This window comes from Salvelinus sp. IW2-2015, linkage group LG14 (genome assembly GCF_002910315.2).
Source record: "Salvelinus sp. IW2-2015 linkage group LG14, ASM291031v2, whole genome shotgun sequence".
Lineage (NCBI taxonomy): Eukaryota > Metazoa > Chordata > Actinopteri > Salmoniformes > Salmonidae > Salvelinus > Salvelinus sp. IW2-2015.
In genome coordinates, this window is record NC_036854.1 from 12,685,789 (window position 1) to 12,708,844 (window position 23,056).

The 23,056-nt window shown below is 41.7% G+C and overlaps 1 protein-coding gene and 1 pseudogene across 1 annotated transcript in view; both read left to right on the plus strand.

Moving 5' to 3' along the window:
- The window catches only part of LOC111973426 (protein FAM184A-like), a 158,782-nt gene extending 150,757 nt beyond the window's left edge, over positions 1-8,025 (plus strand). The window contains 6 exon segments of the mRNA XM_024000792.2: positions 2,369-2,486; positions 2,917-3,021; positions 3,944-4,034; positions 4,037-4,084; positions 4,087-4,150; positions 7,530-8,025. Of these exon segments, the coding sequence (XP_023856560.2) occupies positions 2,369-2,486; positions 2,917-3,021; positions 3,944-4,034; positions 4,037-4,084; positions 4,087-4,150; positions 7,530-7,611 (508 nt within the window). The 3' untranslated portion in view covers positions 7,612-8,025.
- A 1,103-nt stretch (positions 8,026-9,128) lies between these two features.
- Positions 9,129-21,431, plus strand: LOC111972924 (DNA helicase MCM9-like; annotated as a pseudogene).
- The last annotated feature ends 1,625 nt before the right edge of the window (positions 21,432-23,056 follow it).

A 23,056-nucleotide genomic window follows, 5' to 3' on the forward strand; every position in this document is an offset into this window, starting at 1 on the left:
CACACACACACACACACACACACACACACACACACACACACACACTGTCCATGTAGCAGTGTCCTACTGGGGATAAACCTCCAGCTGGGTGTGCAGCTGCCCTAGCTTTCAAGACACCACAATACACACACAGTACACACCAGCAAATACAAGCCTAGACATAGAAAAATCCCCTGCAAACTGCTGTGAATAGATCAATGAAGATGTATTGATTATGGAAATTAAATAGGGAGCTTAGGAAGGCACACATAAATGATCCGTGCGTCTCCATAGGAACTATTTTTGGAATATGAGAGCGGAACAGAGGAGAAACAGATGCAAGGCCTCAGCGAGGGCCCTAGGACTGTGGATTTTGCTGTCAGGAGTGACCTAATTTGGTTTCACTTTCACTTGAATGAGAGCACAATCTAGACACACAGCCAGCTACTGCAGAGAGAGCCTCTGTTTAAAATAGCTCATCTGTGATGTTCCCCACCAAATCTTCTCATGGCTCAATCACTCCTTTCACAACATCAAAATGAAATGCTAGTGAAGCATACATCATTATTTGTGCGCATGTTCCTCCATGAATTTGACTGACAAACAGAATCCATTACGATATTGTAAAAATAGGTCACATTGGCCCTACATAGATTTCTCTGTTACTAACCTTTCTAAAACCAACAATTACCTGCTGGTTCGAGCCCCTGTCATTATCAATTTGCTGACTAGTTGACATTTCCAGGGCCTTCCCTTGAGGTGGCCGATTTACTGCCTGCTAATTAAGCACAGGACAAATCTATTTTAACGACAGCCCCTGTCCCCTCCCCAATTAATCACCATGGCAGCTTCGTTCACCCAAAGCCAGTCCCTGGCCAACGCTAAATTATTACCCCATTTAAGCTTTATGAATATTTTATCTCATTACATCTCCTATTGGTTAAGCCCCTGGGAACCAACATGAGTTTGTTGTCTGATTGGTTGTTGTCACATCTGTTTTGAGCGATGTCGCTAGAGAGTTGAATGGAGTGTGATATATTTATAGAAAGCAAGCCAGCACCAGCTTCCCAGGCTGCACTGCAGCAACATGTTTATTTCACACGGGTGTGCTTGGAATATGTGTAGGGATACAGACAGTGGTGGAAAAAGTGCCTAATTTTCATACTTGAGTAAAAGTAAAGATACTTTAATAGAAAATGACTCAAGTAAAAGTCACCCAGTAAAATTCTACTTCAGTAAAATTCTAAAAGTATTTGGTTTTAAATATACTTAAGTATCAAAAGTAAATGTAACCGCTAAAATTATTATTGAAAGGAAAAGTATAAATAATTTCAAATTCCTTATATTAAGCAAACCAGATGGCACCATTTTTTTATTCACGGAGAGCCAGGGGTACACTCCAACACTCAGACATAATTTACAAATGAAGCATTTGTGTTTAGTGAGTCCGCCAGATCAGAGGCAGTATGGATGACCAGGGATGTTCTCTTGATAAGTGAGTTAATTGGACCATTTTCCTGTCCTGCTAGCCATTCAAAATGTAACGAGTACTTTTGGGTGTAAGGGAAAATGTATGGAGTAAAAAGTATATTGTTTTCTTTAGGAAAGTAGTGAAGTAAAAGTAAAAGTTGTCAAAAATATAAATAGTAAACTACAGATACCCCAAAAAACTACTTAAGTAGTACTTTAAAGTATTTTTACTTAAGTACTTTACACCACTGGATGCAGATGAGTCTATAGTGAAATGTGACACTGAAGTGATGTGTAGTAGAGCAAGAAATGAACAGATCGCTGATCCATAGCAGCGCAGCAGAAGCAGTTATCATGATATCCAATGTGCTCTCCCTCTAATTCATGCGCTTGCCTGTCCCTGTCTTGCGTCGCCGTTTTGATGGCGAGTTTGGTATCACTTGTCATTCCACATCTGTAAGTGCTGAGGACGACGAGCCAAACTGGACATGATGGATGCTTGTTTACAGTACGAGGAATATCTCGGCATATTAAAGTCATCAATCTCAAGTTAGAGGCAGCAAAAAACTGTGGAGAGGCAGATGGCTTCGAACACTGATAAGAACTCCTCTAAAGAGCACTTGTTATTTGTTGACACGTTAAAGTGGAAATTCAGGAAAAACATGTACTGCCACTTTTTGATCATAGTACACAAGCACTAATAGGCTTTCTGATTATGAGATTAAACGTAGGAGAGTTAAAAGCTAATGCTTTACTATTGAGCTGTAGGTAAGGGAAGGGAAGCTTTAAAAACATGGTCCCTCAGTGTCAGCATGTATTAATGCTCATATCCCCAAGTTGATCCAAGGCACTTTTATTATCACGTTACACAAACAAACTGTGAGACGTCTGAGCCCTAATGGCCCCCTCCTCTCCCCAGGCTGGAGGGAACAGAGGATAAGTTCCGGAATAGGGAGAGCCGGCCTGAGGATCTGCAGGTGATCGCTGAGCTAAAGGACATGGTGACTGAGAGGGAGTCCCTCGTCAAGAAGCTGGTGGTAAGTGTATGTACACAGTACAAGATGGCCTACAGGATGCCCTTTTGTGGTTTTACTCAATAATCCTAGACATGGAGCCTGCATGCCTGTTTACCTCCAAACAATAGTAGACCAGACTATGGAGTGGTGTAGCCTTGCATGACCTAAGAGTTCTCATGCAGCAGCAGTAGACTCCGAGAGCTATGTTACAGCCCTTGAGTCCCAGCAATGCATTCAGACAGGTTATCCAGCATACCGTATCGGTGACAAAGTGTCTGTGGCACTAGAGAGAGTGGATAGAAACCCTCTGACTTTAGCCAGTGCTATCATCCTGTACTGCTAAGCCCATTGTAGACCGAGTATGTGAGGTGTGTCGTAAACAATCAGTGAGATGCTCCATCACGAACCCAGAGCACCGTGACCTAACTGGCATCTCTCTGTGGACGTGCAGGACGACAAAAAGTTCTACCAGCTGGAGTTGGTGAACAGAGAGACCAACTTCAACAAAGTGTTCAACACCAGTCCCAACGTGGGAGTAATAAATCCCCTCATCAAGGTGAGCTGACCGCTGCACACTTACACACCATACAGACAGGACACAACGCTAACACACCTCTAGACTTAACACGACCGTCAGTTGATTAGAGCCATATAGCTAATCTGAGATCATCTTTGACACTTTGTGAAGCCCGAAAAAGCTACCCGGTGACAATTGAAACCATTAGGGAACCATCCCGGTCATTACAACCTAAAACCGGTTGCCTGTACGTTGTGTTCGAGAATGATTGAAGTGGAGATTTTCCACATAATATTTAACCTTGATTTCCATTTGGAACCATTCCATCCTTTAGTGGAGAGAAGTTGTGTCCCATATCCAATGTAAACACAGCAATCCCCTGTCTCCCAGTTGAATGGATCACTCTGCATGGTCAATATGTAACTGTTGATTCCATTTCAAGTTCTATAACTTCCCGATATTTGTGTGTTTGTACATTTGTGTTGTGTGTGTGTGTGTGTGTGTGTGGTGTGTGTGTGTGTGTGTGTGTGTGTGTGTGTGTGTGTGTGTGTGTGTGTGTGTGTAGTGTGTGTGTTGTGTTTGTGTGTGTGTGTTGTGTGTGTGTGTGTGTCAGTGTGTGTGTGTGGTGTGTTAGTCAGCTGTGTGTGTGTGTGTGTTATCTCCCTGTTCAAGACATCCAGTTCTCCTTTGCTTTCCAAGCCATTCTTTGTTAGTGTGAACTTTCTGTAGCCTCTTCCTTTGATGCATCCCTTTTTTGCCCATCTTAGTTTACATTAAAGCTGAGAGCGACTGTTGCTTCACTAGCTGAGTGGGTGCGAGCTTGACCATCAGAAAGCATCCATCCACATAAATCCTCTAAGAGAATTGAGAAATATATATATTATACACAGCAGTCTTTTTTTCCATTGGACTAGCTTTCCCTATTTTTCCCATTTGTTTGTGTTTTTGTCCTACTGTGTAGCAACAGAGAAAGAATGACAAATCAGCAAACCGATTCAGCAGCTCTCCAAACCTCAGGGCTCTGGAGGCGACAGGAACAGGGACGGGAGGGGGCAACCCCAGCCCAACCGCCTAGAGCCTATCCCCAACTCCCCCATTCACCACTTGAGCTCAACACTAGCAAACCTCTGCCCCACCGACCCTCGACAGAGCCCAAGAAATTCATGAGGTGAGCGCCGCCCCTCCCTCGCCGCTGACGCCTCCGTCCGCACCATGGGCAGGCCAGGGGTCAAGCACACTGACACACAGACAGACAGAGGCTTGCCCTGACCTTCGGCCCATACAGCTGCAGATAGGCAGCTTTCATACAAACCTCTCCAGAGTCAGCTGTCATATCCCTTTATGTTGGCTTCAGTCTTTAAAGAAACTTCTCAATGTGACCTCACTGGCGAATGTTGATTTTCTTCCCCCTCTCTGTCAGACTCGCTCTGATAAACAAAAGAGCGTTAAATTAGGAATGACAAAAAACATTTAAGCACTCCAGTCTAGAACTTTAATTACCTGAATAATAGATTAAGTTGTGTGCTGCCTGTTGCCAACAGGCTGAGGGTTCATCCCAGGATTCCTCTTGATTGCTATTCTATTTGAAGGACATGATGGTTTTTGTCTTTGCCTGCAATTTTCGAGGCTTGATTGCATCCCCCCAGAATTAGCTTTCGGAGAGAGGCAGAGCTCCCACAATCCCCCCCCCCCCCCCATACACTGCTATGTCAATTCATCTTTACTTTATACCGCGAAGTCAGTGACTTCACAGGAGGTTTCTTTTCAAACACACAACAAAATATATTCAGCTGAACTTACACACACTGCTGGAGATGTGTCAACACTTTACTATACTATTATAAAGTATAGTAATACATAAGCTTTGAAATGGCATTGGAATGCAAAAGGAGCATGTGTACCACTACCCCCCCCCCCCCACCCCCACCATCACTCTTAACATGCTAACTTGAAGTGTGCACGCTAGGAGTTGTCTCTTTGTGTCTTTGCGTTGTGTTAATTGTTCAGTTTGTTCTGGAAGTTATAGGCCTACAACTCATTGGTGATATTGTTCTGTTAAACCCCCCCATCCTCATCGGCCTCCAGGCTTACTGCACTTTGTTGTCCACCTTGATGTGAAATTGTTTTGATTTTACATGAGGAAAATATTGGTGGTGATATTTTCTTGCCATGTACAGTTCTGTGTGTGGGGATGTGTGAACGTCTAACTGAAGCCTCCAATAACAACAACACTCTCCCTCTCATCAATGAACGCCTCTCTCTCTTGTGCCTTGGCATTGCTTTGCTCCTTGTTGTGCTTCCAGCTATAATTCTGTTCATGTGTATTAAGCTCACATGTTAATGTGGTACTCTCGTGTGCACGTGTTGTACTAGCTTATGATGCCTCTACTCATCCGGTACTTAGGTTTCTGCCTATTGCTGCACTTGTTATGTATCTGTACCCGTGTGCACTGTGCCGAAGGAGCTTTGGCCGTTTCTGTTGCCTTTGCTGCATGCTGCTATGTTGTTGCAGATGAGTCGGCGTGGCGGATTTGTGCGGGGCTGCCCTCCATTGTCATGGGACTCTCCCATCACTGCATCACACACATGGCCTGTCTGTCTCAGCCCCTGGCAAGGTTGACCCTGTTTACACTTAGCAACAGATGCACCCCCACATACTACATACCTGCTGAAGCACATACCACTCGAATTAACCAAACAGCAGGGGCAAATGACACAATGGTGCCATGTATTACATATTTGGTTTCAGATTATTCAAAGGCTGCTTCTATCTCGTTGCAGTGCTCCTGAAGTGCTGCCCTATTTCCATTCACGAGGTCTATACCAGAATACACATGCTTCAGTCCTCGGAAAAGATACCTAGATCAATAGAACTTCTTAATTCAGCTCACCAGCAAATGTGTAGTACAATACATGTACATACATACTTGAGTTTTCCCGATGAAAAACACTAGCATGCGTGCTTATGCCAGTTCTCTGCTTCTAGCTTTTGATGTTGTTGAAGTCAGCCCTGTCCGTCTCAGCCCAGGTGTTCTCTGGATCTGAAATTGGTGATGAACAGACCAATTGAGCATTCAATTGGGTTTGCTGCAATGGAGGCTACTGAGACTGAGGAGAGAATGATCACAGAGGAGATATTTTAGGATAGTTCTCAGAGACAAACAGTTCAAGCTRCGCACAGGATGAAGAAGCCACCTGTCTTTAATTGAAAAACTTCAGACATGTTCAGCTCAGTTAGGGCAATACAGTTGGTGCAGTGCAGAATGAGTGCAGACTGTGTTCATTCATTTGTATCTAGTCATGATAGTAATAATAAAACTTTAAGTTCAGAGGATGTTATTTCACATAACTGTGGAAATAACCATAGTAGGAAATTAAAACTCAAAATATCTGAAGTTACACCGTTCTTTGTCAGATTTGCGGACTGCAATTTCCTTGCCTTTGTGTTTGTCAAATATCAACTGCAATATAAAGTTGAGTCATAAATCACTGAGATATTTTCCATCTTGAACTCGTTGTACACTCTAGTTGTTGAGAGGAGAGCGCTTCACATTATTACGGTTTGTTCTGTACTGACATTTCAATGAGACTTCTCCCACTCATCCTCTCCTCCTTTTTGGCTCTCCAGACAGTCGGATGTCAATCCCTTCATAGATAGGAGGCATCTGGTGCCCATCAATGGGCTACGACCCTGAACAACTGAGGCTGAGGGAGAGCCCTAGACACCAGGCAGCCAGACAGACAGACAGAGATATATCTAGCTCTATAGGCAAAGAGCAAAGGTTATTTTATGTGGAATAAAGCTGCAATGTTCGAGTACAATGATGTTTGTTGGCCGGTTATTGTGAATTTGTCAATGCCAAGGCTATGGTCAAGCCAGCAAACCCAGTGAAAGGCATTAGGTTGAATATGCTATATCTTAGGTAGACTTAGAACAAACAACAATAGACAAGGTTATGGTCTTTCAATACATTTTCCCTCTCAGATTTTGTCCTTGGGGTTACAATTGCATTGGCTTTTCAGAAACTACAGACAAGTAGTATGAAAGTAGTATATAGGATTTTTAATAGATGCATTCACATATCTATATAACCAAGACAGCGTCCTCCCCCAAGGACCTGAGTCAAAGATTAACAACTGCATGGTCTTGTAATTTAATCTCACAAAACCTCATGTCTGGATGATCATGTAAAACAGAAATGTTAGAGTTAGTAGAGCCGCAGGCTCTTAGAAATGAGCACACTTAACACGATTAAAGGCTGGTTAGCGCAATGGAAATGTTATTGTTTTCTAGGAAACATTCACACTTAAGAGCAGATCATCAAATCTATACTGCCGCAGCAAAATCCCATTACCCTCTGAGCTGGATGAATGACTATACCAACGACACTAAGGAACATTCACAAACACATCACATAGGCATAAAACCCACAGACTTAAATCAAATAAAATGACTCTCAACTCCAAGGTGTAATAAGGATTCCTTAGTCAATAATGTCCTGTATTGTGTAACTGTGCTGCTGTTGTGGTGTGCCCCCCCTGTGTAGCCCTCCTGAGACAGAAGAGTCACCCGTAGGATCCCCCGACCCCCAGCGCCAGGAGTGGTTCGCCCAGTACTTCACTTTCTGACTTTTGCAACTCGAGAGCATGTCAACCATAGGAAACGAAAAATACAACAAAAGAAATGAACATTATTTAATGATCTCCCACTCCATTTCATTCTGTTGATTACTTCACCGTGAACGGGTTCCTTGTTTGTACAGTGCCGATGAGTATGTTTGACGTTTTCTTTTCTGCAGTTTCTAAAGAGTGATGCATATGCTGCTACAGTAAATTGTCCTCTCTCTGTACCTTATTTTAYAATGGCACCATAACGAGAGTTTGTTACAGCCGCATAACCAATTTTGGTAGAATTAAACTGTTTGTATGGTTGTCTCAACACAGATATAATGATGTCTCACCAATTTTAAAAATAAATTGCATATTTTATATTTATATTATACTATGTATGCTTAACTAATAAATAATTATTGTGACATTTAATCATGATATGTGTGCTGTCTTTTTTGGGGGCCTTTCAATTTATGGAGGATTTGTACCATAAAGTACTGTGCCATAGAATCCCAACTTCTTAAGAAAATATTTAATTATAAGGTGTTTGAATGAACTCCATTATGTTTTGAAATGGTGTTTTACACTGTTTTAGGTCAAAGTATGTACAGGTATTACTGTGTGTGTGTTCAGGTCTGGTTCAGGTGAATTTCTCTGGTCCTATTGTGGCATGTGACAGCCTTGCGGCTGCACATTTATTCTGGATAGACATAGACGCTAACAAATCAGAAAATATAAGGGCTTCCTTCCATAAAAGCAATTTCAGATTATTTTGACCCACATGAAAAAGCACATGTTTTCTATTGAATTATTGTGGATGTAAATGCAGCATTTAATTCATAGTGAGTATTTTAAGACCGTGATGTTTCTTTCGTGTTGTAGTTTTGAACACCCCTGTGGGAGTACTGAATGTGTGAATCCAGAGGAAAGTTCCAAAGTTCTTAAAGGTCATGGCTAGAAGGGATCCAGCTTTTGTCAAGTTAATGTCAGATTTGACTTTTCATAGCAGGTTAAAAGACCTTACGCAGCAGGTTAGGATAATTCATGTAGCTTGTTTGGAGAATTAGGTTAAGGTTAGGAAAACAGTTGGGGTTAACTTAAATATATATTGTAAAACTTTTGACGGTAAAACTGACCGGTAGGCAGCAGTACCGGGGGAATCAGTGACAGTATTCTAAAACGTTTGACCGGTAGTGTGTAATATATATATATATATATAAATAGGGGTGGCAGGCAGTATAGTGGTTAGAGCGTTGGGACATTAAAAACGAGGCAGTTAACCCACTGTTCCTAGGCCATCATTGTAAATAAGAATTTGTTCTAAACTGACTTGCCTAGTTAAATAAAATACATTTCAATTAACAGGTGTTCCTTAAAAGTTAATTTTTGGAATTTCTTTCCTCCTTAATGCATTTGAGCCAATCAGTTGTGTTGAGACAAGGTAGATAGCCCTATTTGGTAAAAGACCGTCCGTATTATGGCAAGAACYGCTCAAATAAGCAAAGAGAAAGGACTGTCCATCATTACTTTAAGACATGAAGGTCAGTCAATATGGAATATTTCAAGAACTTTGAAAGTTTCTTCAAGTMCAGTCGCAAAAACCATCAAGCGCTATGATGAAACTGGCTTTCATGAGGTCCGCCACATGAATTTGAAGACCCAGAGTTACCTCTGCTGCAGAGGACATGTTCATTAGAGTTACCAGCCACAGAAATTGCAGCCCAAATAAATGATTCACAGAGCTCAAGGAACAGACACATCTCAACATCAACTGTTCAGAGGAGACTGTGTGAATCAGGCCTTCATGGTCGAATTGCTGCAAAGAAACCAGTACTAAAGGACACCAATAAGAAGAAGAGACTTGCTTGGGGCAAGAAACATGAGCAATGGACATTAGACCGGTGGAAATTCGTCCTTTGGTCTGGAGTCCAAATTGGAGATTTCTTTAGGCTGCTGTCTGTAATTATTTGCCTCAGTATATTTCATGATGTGTAACAGGGCAATGATGTGACCAATCTGTGATTCAGGGCATTATTATTTAGTAAACATAATAAAAAGCCTCAATATTTCCAGCGGTGGTAATATCGCTAGTAGCTGATCCGTCGTCGGTATAGTGGAATCCTTTTTATGTTCATGTAAGATTTAAATGGAGGAAGCTGAGACGAGAGCAGCGCTGCTTTTCTTTCGATCCTATTAGTATCGACACATGGTCTAACGACGCACTTAGCGAAACGTCTCTCTTCGCGGTGTTTTGGGATCTTCGGCCATTACATTCATCCCTCTAGAGGAATTATTTTCCGACTTTGTTTAGTGACTTACTTCAATATACTTTTGTAACTCACCAAAGTTGTTAGTGTCGACAAACACGTCTCTGCATACACCAGTTGTTTCTCCAGAATAGAACACACAAACTCTGGTCCGCGAATGCATCTCATAGCGTACAGAACTGACGCATTCGTGTTAGCCGGACTTACAATCACCAATCTGATAGATTGCTGTCCACATTTGCCTCTACTACCAATTTCACCATCAGTTTACAAGCCAGACACTACAGATGAGCCCTTTGGGTTTATATGAGATGTCATCTGGCTGCATCGATCATTGCATACATTACACAGCTTGTTAAATTTAAAGCATATTCCACCCCTGCAGATCCATGATGTTGATAAACCTGAGCTGGTAGCTCTGATAGGGCAGGTGTTTGAGGCGTATGTAACAGAGCACCACGTGACTGACATCCTGCAGATCCTTCTGGCGCTTGATGAAGATGCCCACTACTCGGTGGTCAGCAACACCATGACGCTATTCAAAGCCAATATGGAGGTGGGAGACTGATTTAATGCCTACCCCAGCGAGGGGTCATCAATATCTTCGACAACGCCCTTCACAGAGCCGCCAAGACGGTGTCAGTGAACTCAACACAGCAAGGCTGGCACAAGGTCCAACACCACCTGCAGGCCAGAATCACAGGTAAGAGGCCCTTACCATAGAGATCKTATTATATTAGTAGAGGGACTATATTATAGACCCTCAAAGTTCCAGAGTGGGGTGAAAGTGGCAGCCATATTGGTCAGTGCAAAATCCAAACCAGCAGAGCTATGTTTGGCAGCGAAACAGTTCATTCAGCCTCATTTACTGCCTTTAAAAAAAACATAGCTGATATGGTTGACTTGCTTAAACAAATGTGGTTTCTACTGACAATTGAGATGTACAAACTATGGCATAAGGGGACAATGAGTGGATAAGAGGCAATCCGTAATTTCGATTAAGACATTAATGAGCGAGCGAGGACGGACATAGTCAATGTTCAGCACTTTTGAAATGTACAGCGGAGGAATTCAGAACATGGGCCATTCTTACAGTATTATCCCTGTACACCAAGTCAGAACCGTAGGATAAATAAAGGGGGCATATAAGCAGACAATAAAATCTCTTACAATATCCGATGACGGCATTTCTCTAAAACAGGCTAAATAAATGTGCACCACCAAGTCAGAACAGTAGGCTAAGTTAGGGAGCAAATTATTAGGGTGAGGCACATGAACTACTAACAGCTGCACAACATACAATTAATATTGCTTTCTTAGCTACCGTATACAGTGCATTTGGAAAGTATTCAGACCCTTTGACTTTTTCCACATTTTCTTACGTTACACTCTTTTTGCATTAACTTTTTTGACTCATTACTTAAGCTGCTGCTATTCTTTATTATCTATCCTGTTGCCTAGTCCCTWTATTCCTAGTTATATGTACAGTTCATTCGGAAAGTATTCAGACCCCTTTTAAAAGAAAAAAATTGTTACATTACAGCCTTATTCTAAAATGGATTAAATGAAAATAAAATATAAATCAATCTACACACTATACCCCATAATGACAAAGCGAAAACAGGTTTTCATTGTATAAAAAAAATATTTAAAAAATACCTTATTTGCATATGTTTTCACTCTTTGCTATGAGACTCTGAATTAAGCTCAGGTGCATCCTGTTTCCATTGATCATCCTTGAGATGTTTCTTCAATTGATTGGACATGATTTGGAAAGGCACACACCTGTCTATATAAGGTCCCAAAGTTGGCAGTGCATGTCAGAGCAAAAACCGAGCCATGAGGTCGAAGGAATTGTCCGAAGAGCTCCGAAAAACAGGATTGTGTCGAAACACAGATCTGCAACATTGAAGGTCCCCAAGAACGCAGTGGCCTCCATCATTCTTAAATGGAAGAAGTTTGGAACAACCAAGACTCTTCCTAGAGCTGGCCGCCCGGCCAAACTGAGCAATCGGGGGAGAAGGGCCTTGGTCAGGGAGGTGACCAAGAACCCGATGGTCACTCTGACAGAGCTCCAGAGTTCCTCTGTGGAGATGGGAGAACCTTCCAGAAGGACAAGCATCTCTGCAGCACTCCACCTATCAGGCCTTTATGGTAGAGTTGCCAGACGGAAGCCACTCCTCAGTAAAAGGCACATGACAGCCCGCATGGAGTTTTCCAAAAGACACCTAAAGACTCTCAGACCATGAGAAACAAGATTCTTTGGTCTGATGAAACCAAAATTGAACTCTTTGGCCTGAATGCCAAGCGTCACATCTGGAGGAAACCAGGCACCATCCCTATGGTGAAGCATGGTGGTGGTAGCATCATGCTGTGGMGTTATTTTTCAGCGGCAAGGACTCGGAGACTAGTCAGGATCGAGGGGAAAATGAACGGAGCAAAGAACAYAGAGATCCTTGGTGAAAACCTGCTCCAGAGCGCACAGGACCTCAGACTGGGGCAAAGGTTCACCTTCCAATAGAACAACGACCCWAAGCACTCAACCAAGACAACGCAGGAGTGGCTTCGGGACCCTTTCCAACTTGACAGAGCTTTAGAGGATAGGAGAAACTCCCCAAATACAGGTGTGCCAAGACTCAAAGCTTTATTCGCTACCAAAGGTGCTTCAACAAAGTACTYAGTAAAGGGTCTGAATACTTATGTAAATGTGCTATTTCAGTTTTTTTCTTTATAAATTTGCAAAAATGTATAAAAACCATTTTTTTCTTTGTCATTATGGGGTATTATGTGTAGATTGATGAGGGAAAAAATGTATGTAATTACTTTTAGAATAAGGCTGTAACATAACCTAAATGTGGAAAATGTCAAGAGGTTTGAATACTTTCCGAATGCACTGCACTCCCTGTCACATTACATAATTTATGCAGCAGCATACAGTACAAGACATTTTTGGACTCACCTTGTTGTGCTGTGTTCACGTGAACAGGAAGGTAGTGCAGAGGTCCCTCGTGGCAAATTTTGTCTTCAAACTTTGTCATTTAAAGTTTGGCATTCTCTGGATTGATGGCGCTTTCAAGACAACTAGGAACTCTGAAAAAAAACAAGGTTGAATTATGACGTCAGTGATAGGGGCCCAAGTTCCCGACTTGGAATTCCGAGTTGGATGACCGTTCCAAACTTATTTTCCCAGTCGGAGCTTGTTTCTTTCAGAGTTTCCAGTTGTCTTGAACTCACTGAAGTCTGAGATTTCCCAGTTCTGAATTTCCAGTTGTTTCGAACACGGAAGAAGTCATGCTGGATTGACAGCGTGGCCAATGTTGAATGTTTATCCTTTTAATCTTGGAAAAGAGACCCTTAAACCCAGACTTGGACCACACACCCACTCCACTGAGTAGCAGGCTAGTGATTGCTTTGCAATGCTTGCAGTTAGCCACTGATTCCTTTCAAACCACTCATTGCTGAATTTGCGATTTCCACCTTGTTGTGTAATGTTTGTCCAACGGCCGATGAACACCGATGCGTTTTATCTATAATTTATCTTCATAGGACAAGGATTGAAAAGGATTTGACAGTAGATTGTCGACTTCATTCATGATGATTCACAATTTTTTTGTTCTGTTCCACTATTCCGACCAGCAAAATAAAGTTCTGAACCGCTTAGAACCAAAACAAAGTACCGGTTTATACATTTTCCTGTGTGAGCCGTCCTAGGTCAACCTCCACACCTAATTACTTTAGCCATTGTGCACTGCAGTCTGGGGTCTCACTGGTACAGACAGCAGCGTTATAATTAGCCAGAGGATGCGCTTCAAAAGGCTCTTGGTGATGTAGCCGTGTGTGTTCTGGTGGGGAATGTTACTACTACACGGCAATGTTTAAGGTCAGACCAATATCTTTCTCCTCAGGGTATGCTGGGCTCTTTTGATGACTCGATGTTTTCAACATGTTGCTCACTCGAAATACAAAGTATGTCTCTGTGGAGAGCGCTGTATGTGGGCTGCATCTTAAATCGGAGTTGTCTAATCTCATGGAGAAAATGGAAAGTGCTTCACATAAAAGCATTGAAGATGTGGACGTAAAATGTGAATGCCATTTAAGATGCTAGATGGAGAGAGATGATGTGTTCTATGAGGCCATGATAGCATTTGGTGGGCTGGAATATTGCATTGGATCCATCATAAAGGCCTATTTTCCTTTTATACTTTGTCAGTGCGTGGGATGAAAGAAGAGCAATGTCACCTATTAAATCAAATTGTATTTGTCTCATGCACCGAATACAACAGGTGCAAACCTTACCGTGAAATGCTTCCTTACAAGCAATGTTCCCTCAAAAAAAAAATCATCACTGAGCAAATTTCTATCCTGCTGAAAGCAAACTTGAACATTGTGAAAGTTCTGTGCAACTTCCAGTGCGTGTTTACTGTGAACACTGAGGCTGTACCCGATTTAAGTTAGTTTTAACAGTGGTCAAGTAGCCTACTGTGGCTAATTGATCATAATGTAGGCCTACCAGAGTGGCATATCATCAAAAACAATCAAGAAAATGCATCCCATAACATTTTAACATGGAAATAGCTGTTCTATCATTCAGCCTACAGTAGCAGCCGATGTGTGGTGTTCAATGTAGGCCTACATTTCATGATACTTTTGAAAAAAACATGCAGGGCTTGACATGAACCTGTTTATCCACTTGTGACTGAAAATCTGGTAAGATAAACAGATTTTTGATGCAAAAACAACTTTACAAAATAAAATGCATCATTATTCACATACCATTATTACACAGAATCAGACAAGTTATACTACCCTCTGCCTATTAGCTACTTAGCTTATTCAAGCCTATCTCAAAATACAACACTGCCTCTTTAAGACAAAAAAAAACTCTTTACCTGACTCACTTTTCAAAGATGTCAAGAAATGCACACATTTTATGCTCTTGTAGGAAGCAGTCACGCCCTCATTGCTGACTACAAATGATCTATAAATGGGCTAATATCTCAATAACTAGCAAAGGATATGAACAAAAGTGCACACGTTTCTACATGTAGCTCTCACTTTGCTCTCAAAACAAACGCAATCTAATCACAACCGGTCATGCTGTAAACACAGTCCAGTTCAAAGTGAATGACACAGGTCCATATATGGCAATGGTCTATTTGCATTTAGGCTACTGCAGCTCTGATTGTTTATGGCGTGCCGGTCTGTGTAGAGTACGGGCCTGAGTCGTTAGTTTTGCATAGTTTGTTTTGGTTTCGGTATGTTGCATTGAAAGTGGCTAATATTGTGTTGATTCGATCACAATTCCCACAGTAAAGGGAAACGTTGKTAGTATTAACTAACATGGAAAACTCTATAAAGTTTAATATCGTGCTTCTCTGTGCGGGCTGATATTTGTTCTGCGTGGCAGTCCCAGGAAGCTGCGCAGTGGTGGAAAAAGTACTAAATTGTCATACTTGAGTAAAAGTAAAGATACCTTAATAGAAAATGACTCAAGTAAAAGAGAAGTCACCCAGTAAAATCCTACTTGAGTAAAGGTCTAAAAGTATTTGGTTTTAAATATACTTAAGTATCAAAAGTAAATGGAATTGCTAAAATGTACTTAAGTATCAAAAGTATAAATAATTTCAAATTCCTTATATAAAGCAATCCAGACAGCACCATTTTCTTGTTTTTTWAAATTGACGGATAGCCAGAGGCACACTCCAAATGATGCATTTGTGTTTAGTGAGTCCGCCAGATCAGAGGCAGTAGGGGTGACCAGGGATGTTCTCTTGATCCGTGTGTGAATTGGACCATTTTCCTGTCAAAATGTAACGAGTACTTTTGGGTGTCAGGGAAAATGTATTTAGTAAAAAGTACATTATTTTCATTAGGAATGTAGTGAAGTAAAAGTAAAAGTTGCCAAAAATATAAATAATAAAGTAAAGTACAGATACCCCAAAAACTACTTAAGTAGTACTTTAAAGCATTTTTACTTAAGTACTTTACACCACTGGAGCTGTGTGCCCCCGTAAGCGCGCAGCTTAGTGGGAACATTGCTTACAAGCCCTTAACCAACAATGCAGAGTTTTTTTTAAGTAAGTAAGAAAATATTTTCACAAAAAATACAGAAAAAGTTTTTAAAAATGTAACACAATAAAATAACGGTAATGGGGCTATATACAGGGGGCACCGGTACCGAGTCAATGTGCGGGGCTACAGGTTAATCAAGGTAATTGAGGTCATATGTACACTACCATTTTTGAAAGAAAAGCAAATTTTTTGTCCATTAAAATAACATCAAATTGATCTGAAATACAGTGTAGACATTGTTAATGTTGTAAATGCCTATTGTAGCTGGAAACAGCTGATTTTTTATGGAATATCTACAATATCTACAGAGGCCCATTATCAGCAACAATCACTCCTGTGTTCCAATGGCATGTTGTGTTAGCTAATCCAAGTTAATCATTTTAAAAGGCTAATTGATCATTAGAAAACCCCTTTTGCAATTATGTTAGCACAGCTGAAAACTGTTGTCCTGATTAAAGAAGCAATACAACTGGCCTTCTTTAGACTAGTTGAGTATCTGAAGCATCAMCATTTGTGGGTTCGATTACAGGCTCAAAATGGCCAGAAACAAAGCCCTTTCTTCTGAAACTCATCAGTATATTCTTGTTCTGAGAAATMAAGGCTATTCCATGCGAGAAATTGAATAGAAACTGAAGATCTCGTACAACGCTGTGTAATACTCCCTTCACAGAACAGCGCAAACTGGCACTAACCAGAATAGAAAGAGGAGTGGGAGGCCCCGGTGCACAACTGAGGAAGAGGACAAGTACTTTAGAGTGTCTAGTTTGAGAAACAGATGCCTCACAAGTCCTCAACTGGCAGCTTCAATAAAGAGTACCCGCAAAACACCAGTCTCAACATCAACAGTAAAGAGGCGACTGCAGGATGCTGGCCTTATTTTAGATTAATTCAGACTATTTTCAGAAGTGTATACTGGCTATGTTGTTGCTACAGCGTCTCAATAGGGACAAACAGTAATATTTTACATTTTTAAGCAAAGGTCTTTGAAGGAAGTATGCGAGGCACAGACATTTACTTCGCCTAACTAAGTTCTGCTAGGAGCAAACCAAACCTAGTATGCGGGCGCTTTTAAGCTACCTCCCTTTGAACTCTCTCCATTAGGTACTTTTATCCACTGAAAATCAATACTGTAGGCTACTTAACAGATGTACAGCAAGGCAACTACTTGTGCCAGATGTGTAGGCCAAGCATTTTTTCAATCTTCTATGTAGTGTGTTTTATTTGACTCATGCAAGATGTAAGCGCTCTCTCCTCAATACAAGACTGGGTAGAGATCCCCATCTGATGGTGTATATTGAGCATGACAAGTAATGCTGAACTTTTAAGTTCCAAGTATGTTGGTGCAGTTGTATTATCAATTCTGATTTAAAGTCTAGTCCAGTGCTCCTTGGTCTATTTGATGTCCATAACCTTAACCTTCTCTAATGAATGTGTCATCAGGCCTCAGGTCTTCCTGTGTGTCCAGAGCTCACCAGGGAGAACATCCCCAAGTCTCGGAACCCGGGTCACTTCCTGTTTGTAACAGACACGGTCATCCGCACCAGTGTGACCAAAGTCCTGGAGTACAAGAGGGACTAAATGTGTGCCGTCATGTGCTCTAAGTGCAGTCATGTGCTCTCCCTGCAAGCTGACTTTCCCACCTACTGCCGGATGGAGCTCCCACCTACTGCCCCAACCAGGACCTCTGCAACTCCAAGTTCACCTGCCACCAAGTTCACCTACCCAGCAGCTTGCAGGGACTAACTGCAGATTAAGATCCAGGAGCAGGTGATTGACTGACTGGGGGACAAGGGGCTATAGCTCTGTTTTACACATTGTATAACCCTACTGTCGGTTGAAGGTGGAATAGCCTGTTAAATAACATCTGCAAACAGAAATTATAAGCCTATATTTGATCAGACTGCGGCCCCTCTTTCACTGCTGATCTGGGTGTCCAGGTTCAGGCTGTTTGTGGGCAGTATTCCTCGCTCCATGGTTGTCATTCTGGAGGATGATCTGGAGGAGAGCTGTAAATCAGGTAACACTGGTCACTATGACTTCACTTCCCACTGGGCACAGATGTCAATTCAATGTCTATTCCACGTTGGTTCAACATCATTTGATTCAACCAGTGTGTGCCCAGTGGGTTGTCACTATGATGCAGTATTACACTTGACGTCACAGTGTGATTTGTTACATAAAGGATGTTGTCATATTATGGGATTTTTAAAAAACAATTATTTGTTTTGCAGAGGTGACATCATTATGTTGCCAGGTAGATTGTGACATCACTGAGTATTGAAATTCCACAGTGTGATGTGTGACCAATGATGTCATAATACTGTATGATATATGGATGTTACATTGGGGTGTCATTTTGTTTATGATAACATCACAATACTGTATGATTGGCTTTCACCCAAGATGAAGTCATATTAGATGAATAGGAATGTTTTTAACGAATAGGATTGTTTTTAAAGGGATTAGTGACATCACAATGAATGTTGGGCTGATTTTCTAAAATCTCATTATTGTGATTAAGAATGTTAACAAGACGATGTCACAGTGCATAGAGTAGTTTGTCAGCGATGGAAGCCCCTGTATGAGGTCGCACGTTGTGAACTGGATCTAGTGTTGAAAGCCAACTTTATTGAAGTGAACAATGAGCAGACCATGGCAGCTCTGGTCCTAGGGACATGCAGAAGGAGTTTGACTAGCTCTGGGACAAACATGACCCTATAGCTGGTACATAGAAACTAACCTAACTAACTGTTGCCATATAGATTTAAATACAACTTTTACATTTATTTAATAGTCATTATTACATGATAAATACTATGAGATGAGATGGACATAAAGTGTTTATGGAATTTGATTGTTGTTCTTTTTCCATTGCAAAGGCAAGGAAACAGATTCTCATGAGTCTGTGCCCACAGGTGTTTGGAATGTACGTAGTTAAGTTATCTGTTGCTATGGTGTTAGCCGGTGGGGTGCAAAGAATAGATCSCTCTGGAACAAAGGTAAGAGGTATGTATCCTTGTTCTAAACATGGGCCCATTTCTCTCACATACAGTTGAAGTTGGAAGTTTACATACACCAAATATATTTAAACTCAGTTTTTCACAATTCCTGACATTTAATCCTAGTAAAAATGCCCTGTCTTAGGTCAATTAGGATCACCACTTTATTTTAAGAATGTGAAATGTCAGAATAATAGTWGAGAGAATTATTGATTTCGGCTTTTATTTCTTTCATCACATTCCCAGTGGGTCAGAGGTTTACATATACTCAATTAGTATTTGGTAGCATTGCCTTTAAATTGTTTAACTTGGGTCAAACGCTTCAGGTAGCCTTCCACAAGCTTCCCACAATAAGTTGGGTAGATTTTGGCCCATTCCTCCAGACAGAGATGGTGTAACTGAGTCAAGTTTGTTGGCCTCCTTGCTCGCACAAGCTTTTTCAGTTCTGCCCACAAATTCTCTGTAGGATTGAGGTCAGGGCTTTGTGATGGCCACTCCAATACCTTGACTTTGTTGTCCTTAAGCCATTTTGCCACAACTTTGAAAGTATGCTTGGGGTCATTGTCAATTTGGAAGACCCATTTGCAACCAAGCTTTAACTTCCTGACTGGTGTCTTGAGATGTTGCTTCAATATATCCACACAATTTTTCTACCTCATGATGCCATCTATTTTGTGAAGTGCACCAGTCCCTCCTGCAGCAAAGCACCCCCACAACATGATGCTGCCACCCCCGTGATTCACGTTTGGGATGGTGTTCTTCGGCTTGCAAGCATCCTCCTTTTTTCTCCAAACATAACGATGGTCATTATGGCCAAACAGTTATATTTTTGTTTCATCAGACCAGAGGACATTTCTCCAAAAAGTACGATCTTTGTCCCCATGTGCAGTTGCAAACCGTAGTCTGGCTTTTTTATGGCGGTTTTGGAGCAGTGGCATCTTCCTTCTGAGTGGCCTTTCAGGTTATTGCGATGTAGGACTCGTTTTACTGTGGATATAGATACTTTTGTACCGTGTTCCTCCAGCATCTTCACAAGGTCCTTTGCTGTTGTTCTGGATTGATTTGCACTTTTCGCAGCAAAGTATGTTCATCTCTAGGAGACAGAACGCATCTCCTTCTGAGCGGTATGACGTGCTGTGTGGTCCCATGTGTTTATATTGCATACTATTGTTTGTACAGATGAATGTGGTACCTTCAGGCATTTGGAAATTGCTCCCAATGATGAACCAGACTTGTGGAGGTCTCCATTTTTAGGTATTGGCTGATTTTTTTTGATTTTCCTATGATGTCAAGCAAAGAGGCATTGAGTTTGGAGTGGTCCTTGAAATTCATCCACAGGTACACCTCCAATTGACTCAAATTATGTCAATTAGCCTATCAGAAGCTTCTAAAGCCATGACATAATTTTCTGGAATTTTCCAAGCTATTTAAAGGCACAGTCAACTTAGTGTATGTAAACRTCTGACCCACTGGAATTGTGATACAGTGAATTATAAGTGAAATAATCTGTCTGTAAACAATTGTTGGAAAAATTACTTGTGTCATGCACAAAGTAGATGTCCTAACCGGCTTGCCAAAACTATAGTTTGTGGAGTGGTTGAAAAACGAGTTTTAATGACTCCAACCTAAGTGCATGTAAACTTCCGACTTCAACTGTATCTTATATACTGCAAATAACCGTGTCCATGTTAATATCTGATTCTAGATCTGTAATTAGGTCCTTGTTTAGGCGAGTCTCATCTTCTGCAGGTGGGAAGTTTCTGAAGAACGCTGCTAAAATCACTCGCCTCTCAGTCCTCACTGCTGGGATCTGCTCTCCTACCGCAGGTCTGTCTGACCTCTGCTGGTGCATCTGATACAGTGCACTTTGCTTAGAAGAATCCATGAAATAACCACTTATAGTAGTAAAAAATGTAGTGTGTGTCACGGTGGCAGCCGTGAAGGACTCTTGGGAGTGGCATCTAGAGGCAGGAGCTCTGGTGTTCAACAGCATCAAAGAGCACGACCGCACCAGTATCCACGGAACCATGGCGAAGCAGACCATCAGTGTGGCCAAGGTGCAGGGTAAAGAAAATACAGTTTTTATATGTATATAGTCATAATATAATTCCAGAGGGCGGTTCTATAAAGCCTCTTGCTCTACTGTATAGAAATCCTATCTTGCACTCAAAATTGGTCTTTACTTCTGTTGTGGGTTGAGAGTTAGACATATCGAACACGATAATGTCAGTAGGCATTCAAAAGATAATGACATAATGACACACATAATGCCTCTTTCTATTGCCTTCATTGACTTTTTGCTATCTATTTCCCTTTGTATTTCCCTCTCTCTTTCCCAGCATGGTGTGTAAACTGAACACCAGGACAACCATCTTGGCAGCCACCAACCCTTAAGGGCCAGTATGACCCCAACATGCCTGTGTCGGTCAACGTGGCCCTTACCATCCCCCTGCTCAGCCGTTTTGACCTGGTCCTGGTCCTACTGGATGTTCGAGACTGATTCAGAGGGAAGGACTCTCCGGCCAATTAATGACATAGGATCAGTTGAAGTACAGAACAGTGTTAAAATAAAACCATCTTTCTAGAAGTGGAGTGTAACAGCCCTGCTCTTAGTGCCTGAGATATCCACCAATTACAGAGGAATCACTGGGATATGATATCGTTAAGTTACGTTACGCTACGCTACGCTGCAAATTAGACTTGAGACCTTGTCTGGTCTCTCTTCCCCGGAAGCCAGCACATGATGATTTGCATAATATAATTCCCACACTATTTGCATGAGGAAGAACTATGTTGAATAAAAGCCAATGATGTATACTCTACGTCATCGCCCCAGTTTAATCGGTGCTCTGTGTCATTATCAAGACGACCACTCAGAGCTGTGGTTACTGAAGGCTGGGTCCTAATCATTACGGGAAAATGTAGCAAAAAGTTTTGCAACTGAAAACAATTCTTAACAAACAGTCCTTCTGTCTGGTGACTTGTAAGTAAGCATTTCACGGTAAGGTCTGTTGTATTCGGCACATGTGACAAATACAAATTTGTTTTGATAATGAATACGACCCTGATAATAATAACCCCTTCATCTGCCCTCCAGGAGCTCCCAGCCAGTCATAGGAGTCTCTGTGGTGCATGGAGAAGATGAAGGCCTATTTCTGCCTTACCAAGGGGCTGCAACCGCGGGTGTCTGAGGAGGCCAACTCCATTCTGTCCAGAGGCTACTACCAGTTGTAGAAGCAAAGTGACAGCAGGAACGCAGCCCACACCACCCACCGCATGCCGGAGAGCCTCAGCCACCTGGCAGAGCACGGGACAAATATAATATCATTATTTTCCTTCTGCACTCAATTAGGTTTAGTTCATTTACTAAGGTGTTTAGTATTTACTGAAACTGTAATAATTCATATTTATTATCATATTTATTGTATGAATGTTTTATACTATAGTCGTTCATATGTGATCAAACAGCTTATTATGTTTCTCTTGGTCCTTGCAGCACGTGCCAGGTTGATGTTTCCAGACACTGTCACTGTGGAGGATGCTGTTGTCGAGGTCTCCGTCACGGAGTGCTCTATGCAGCTAGGAAACCGCTATATGTCGTTACATTTTACAATTTCATTGAGTGTATATGGTAATGTCATTAGCCCAACACTTCATGACACGCATCACATGAAATGGAAATGGAAATGCAAGTGTCTGGGAGATTGGTTGTGTGTCTGCGCCTTAGGGGGCGCTCTCCTGGGAGTTAGAAATGCTCTGCACATGTCATTTCCTGACAACCTCAGTCAGCAGTACCTGCCTCATGTAGCGCGACACATCTCCTTCACATAGAGTTGATCAGGCTGTTGATTGTGGCCTGTGGAATGTTGTCCCACTCATCTTCAATGGCTGTACGAAGTTGCTGGATATTGGAACTGGAACACGCTGTCATACACATCGATCCAGAGCKTCCCAAACATGCTCAAGGGGTAACATATGTGGTTAGTATGCAGGCCATGGAAGAATTGGGACATTTTCAGCTTCCACGAATTGTGTACAGATCCTTGCGACATGGTATCGTGCATTATCATGCTGAAACATGAGTTGATGGCGGCGGATGAATGGCACGACAATGGGCCTCGGGAT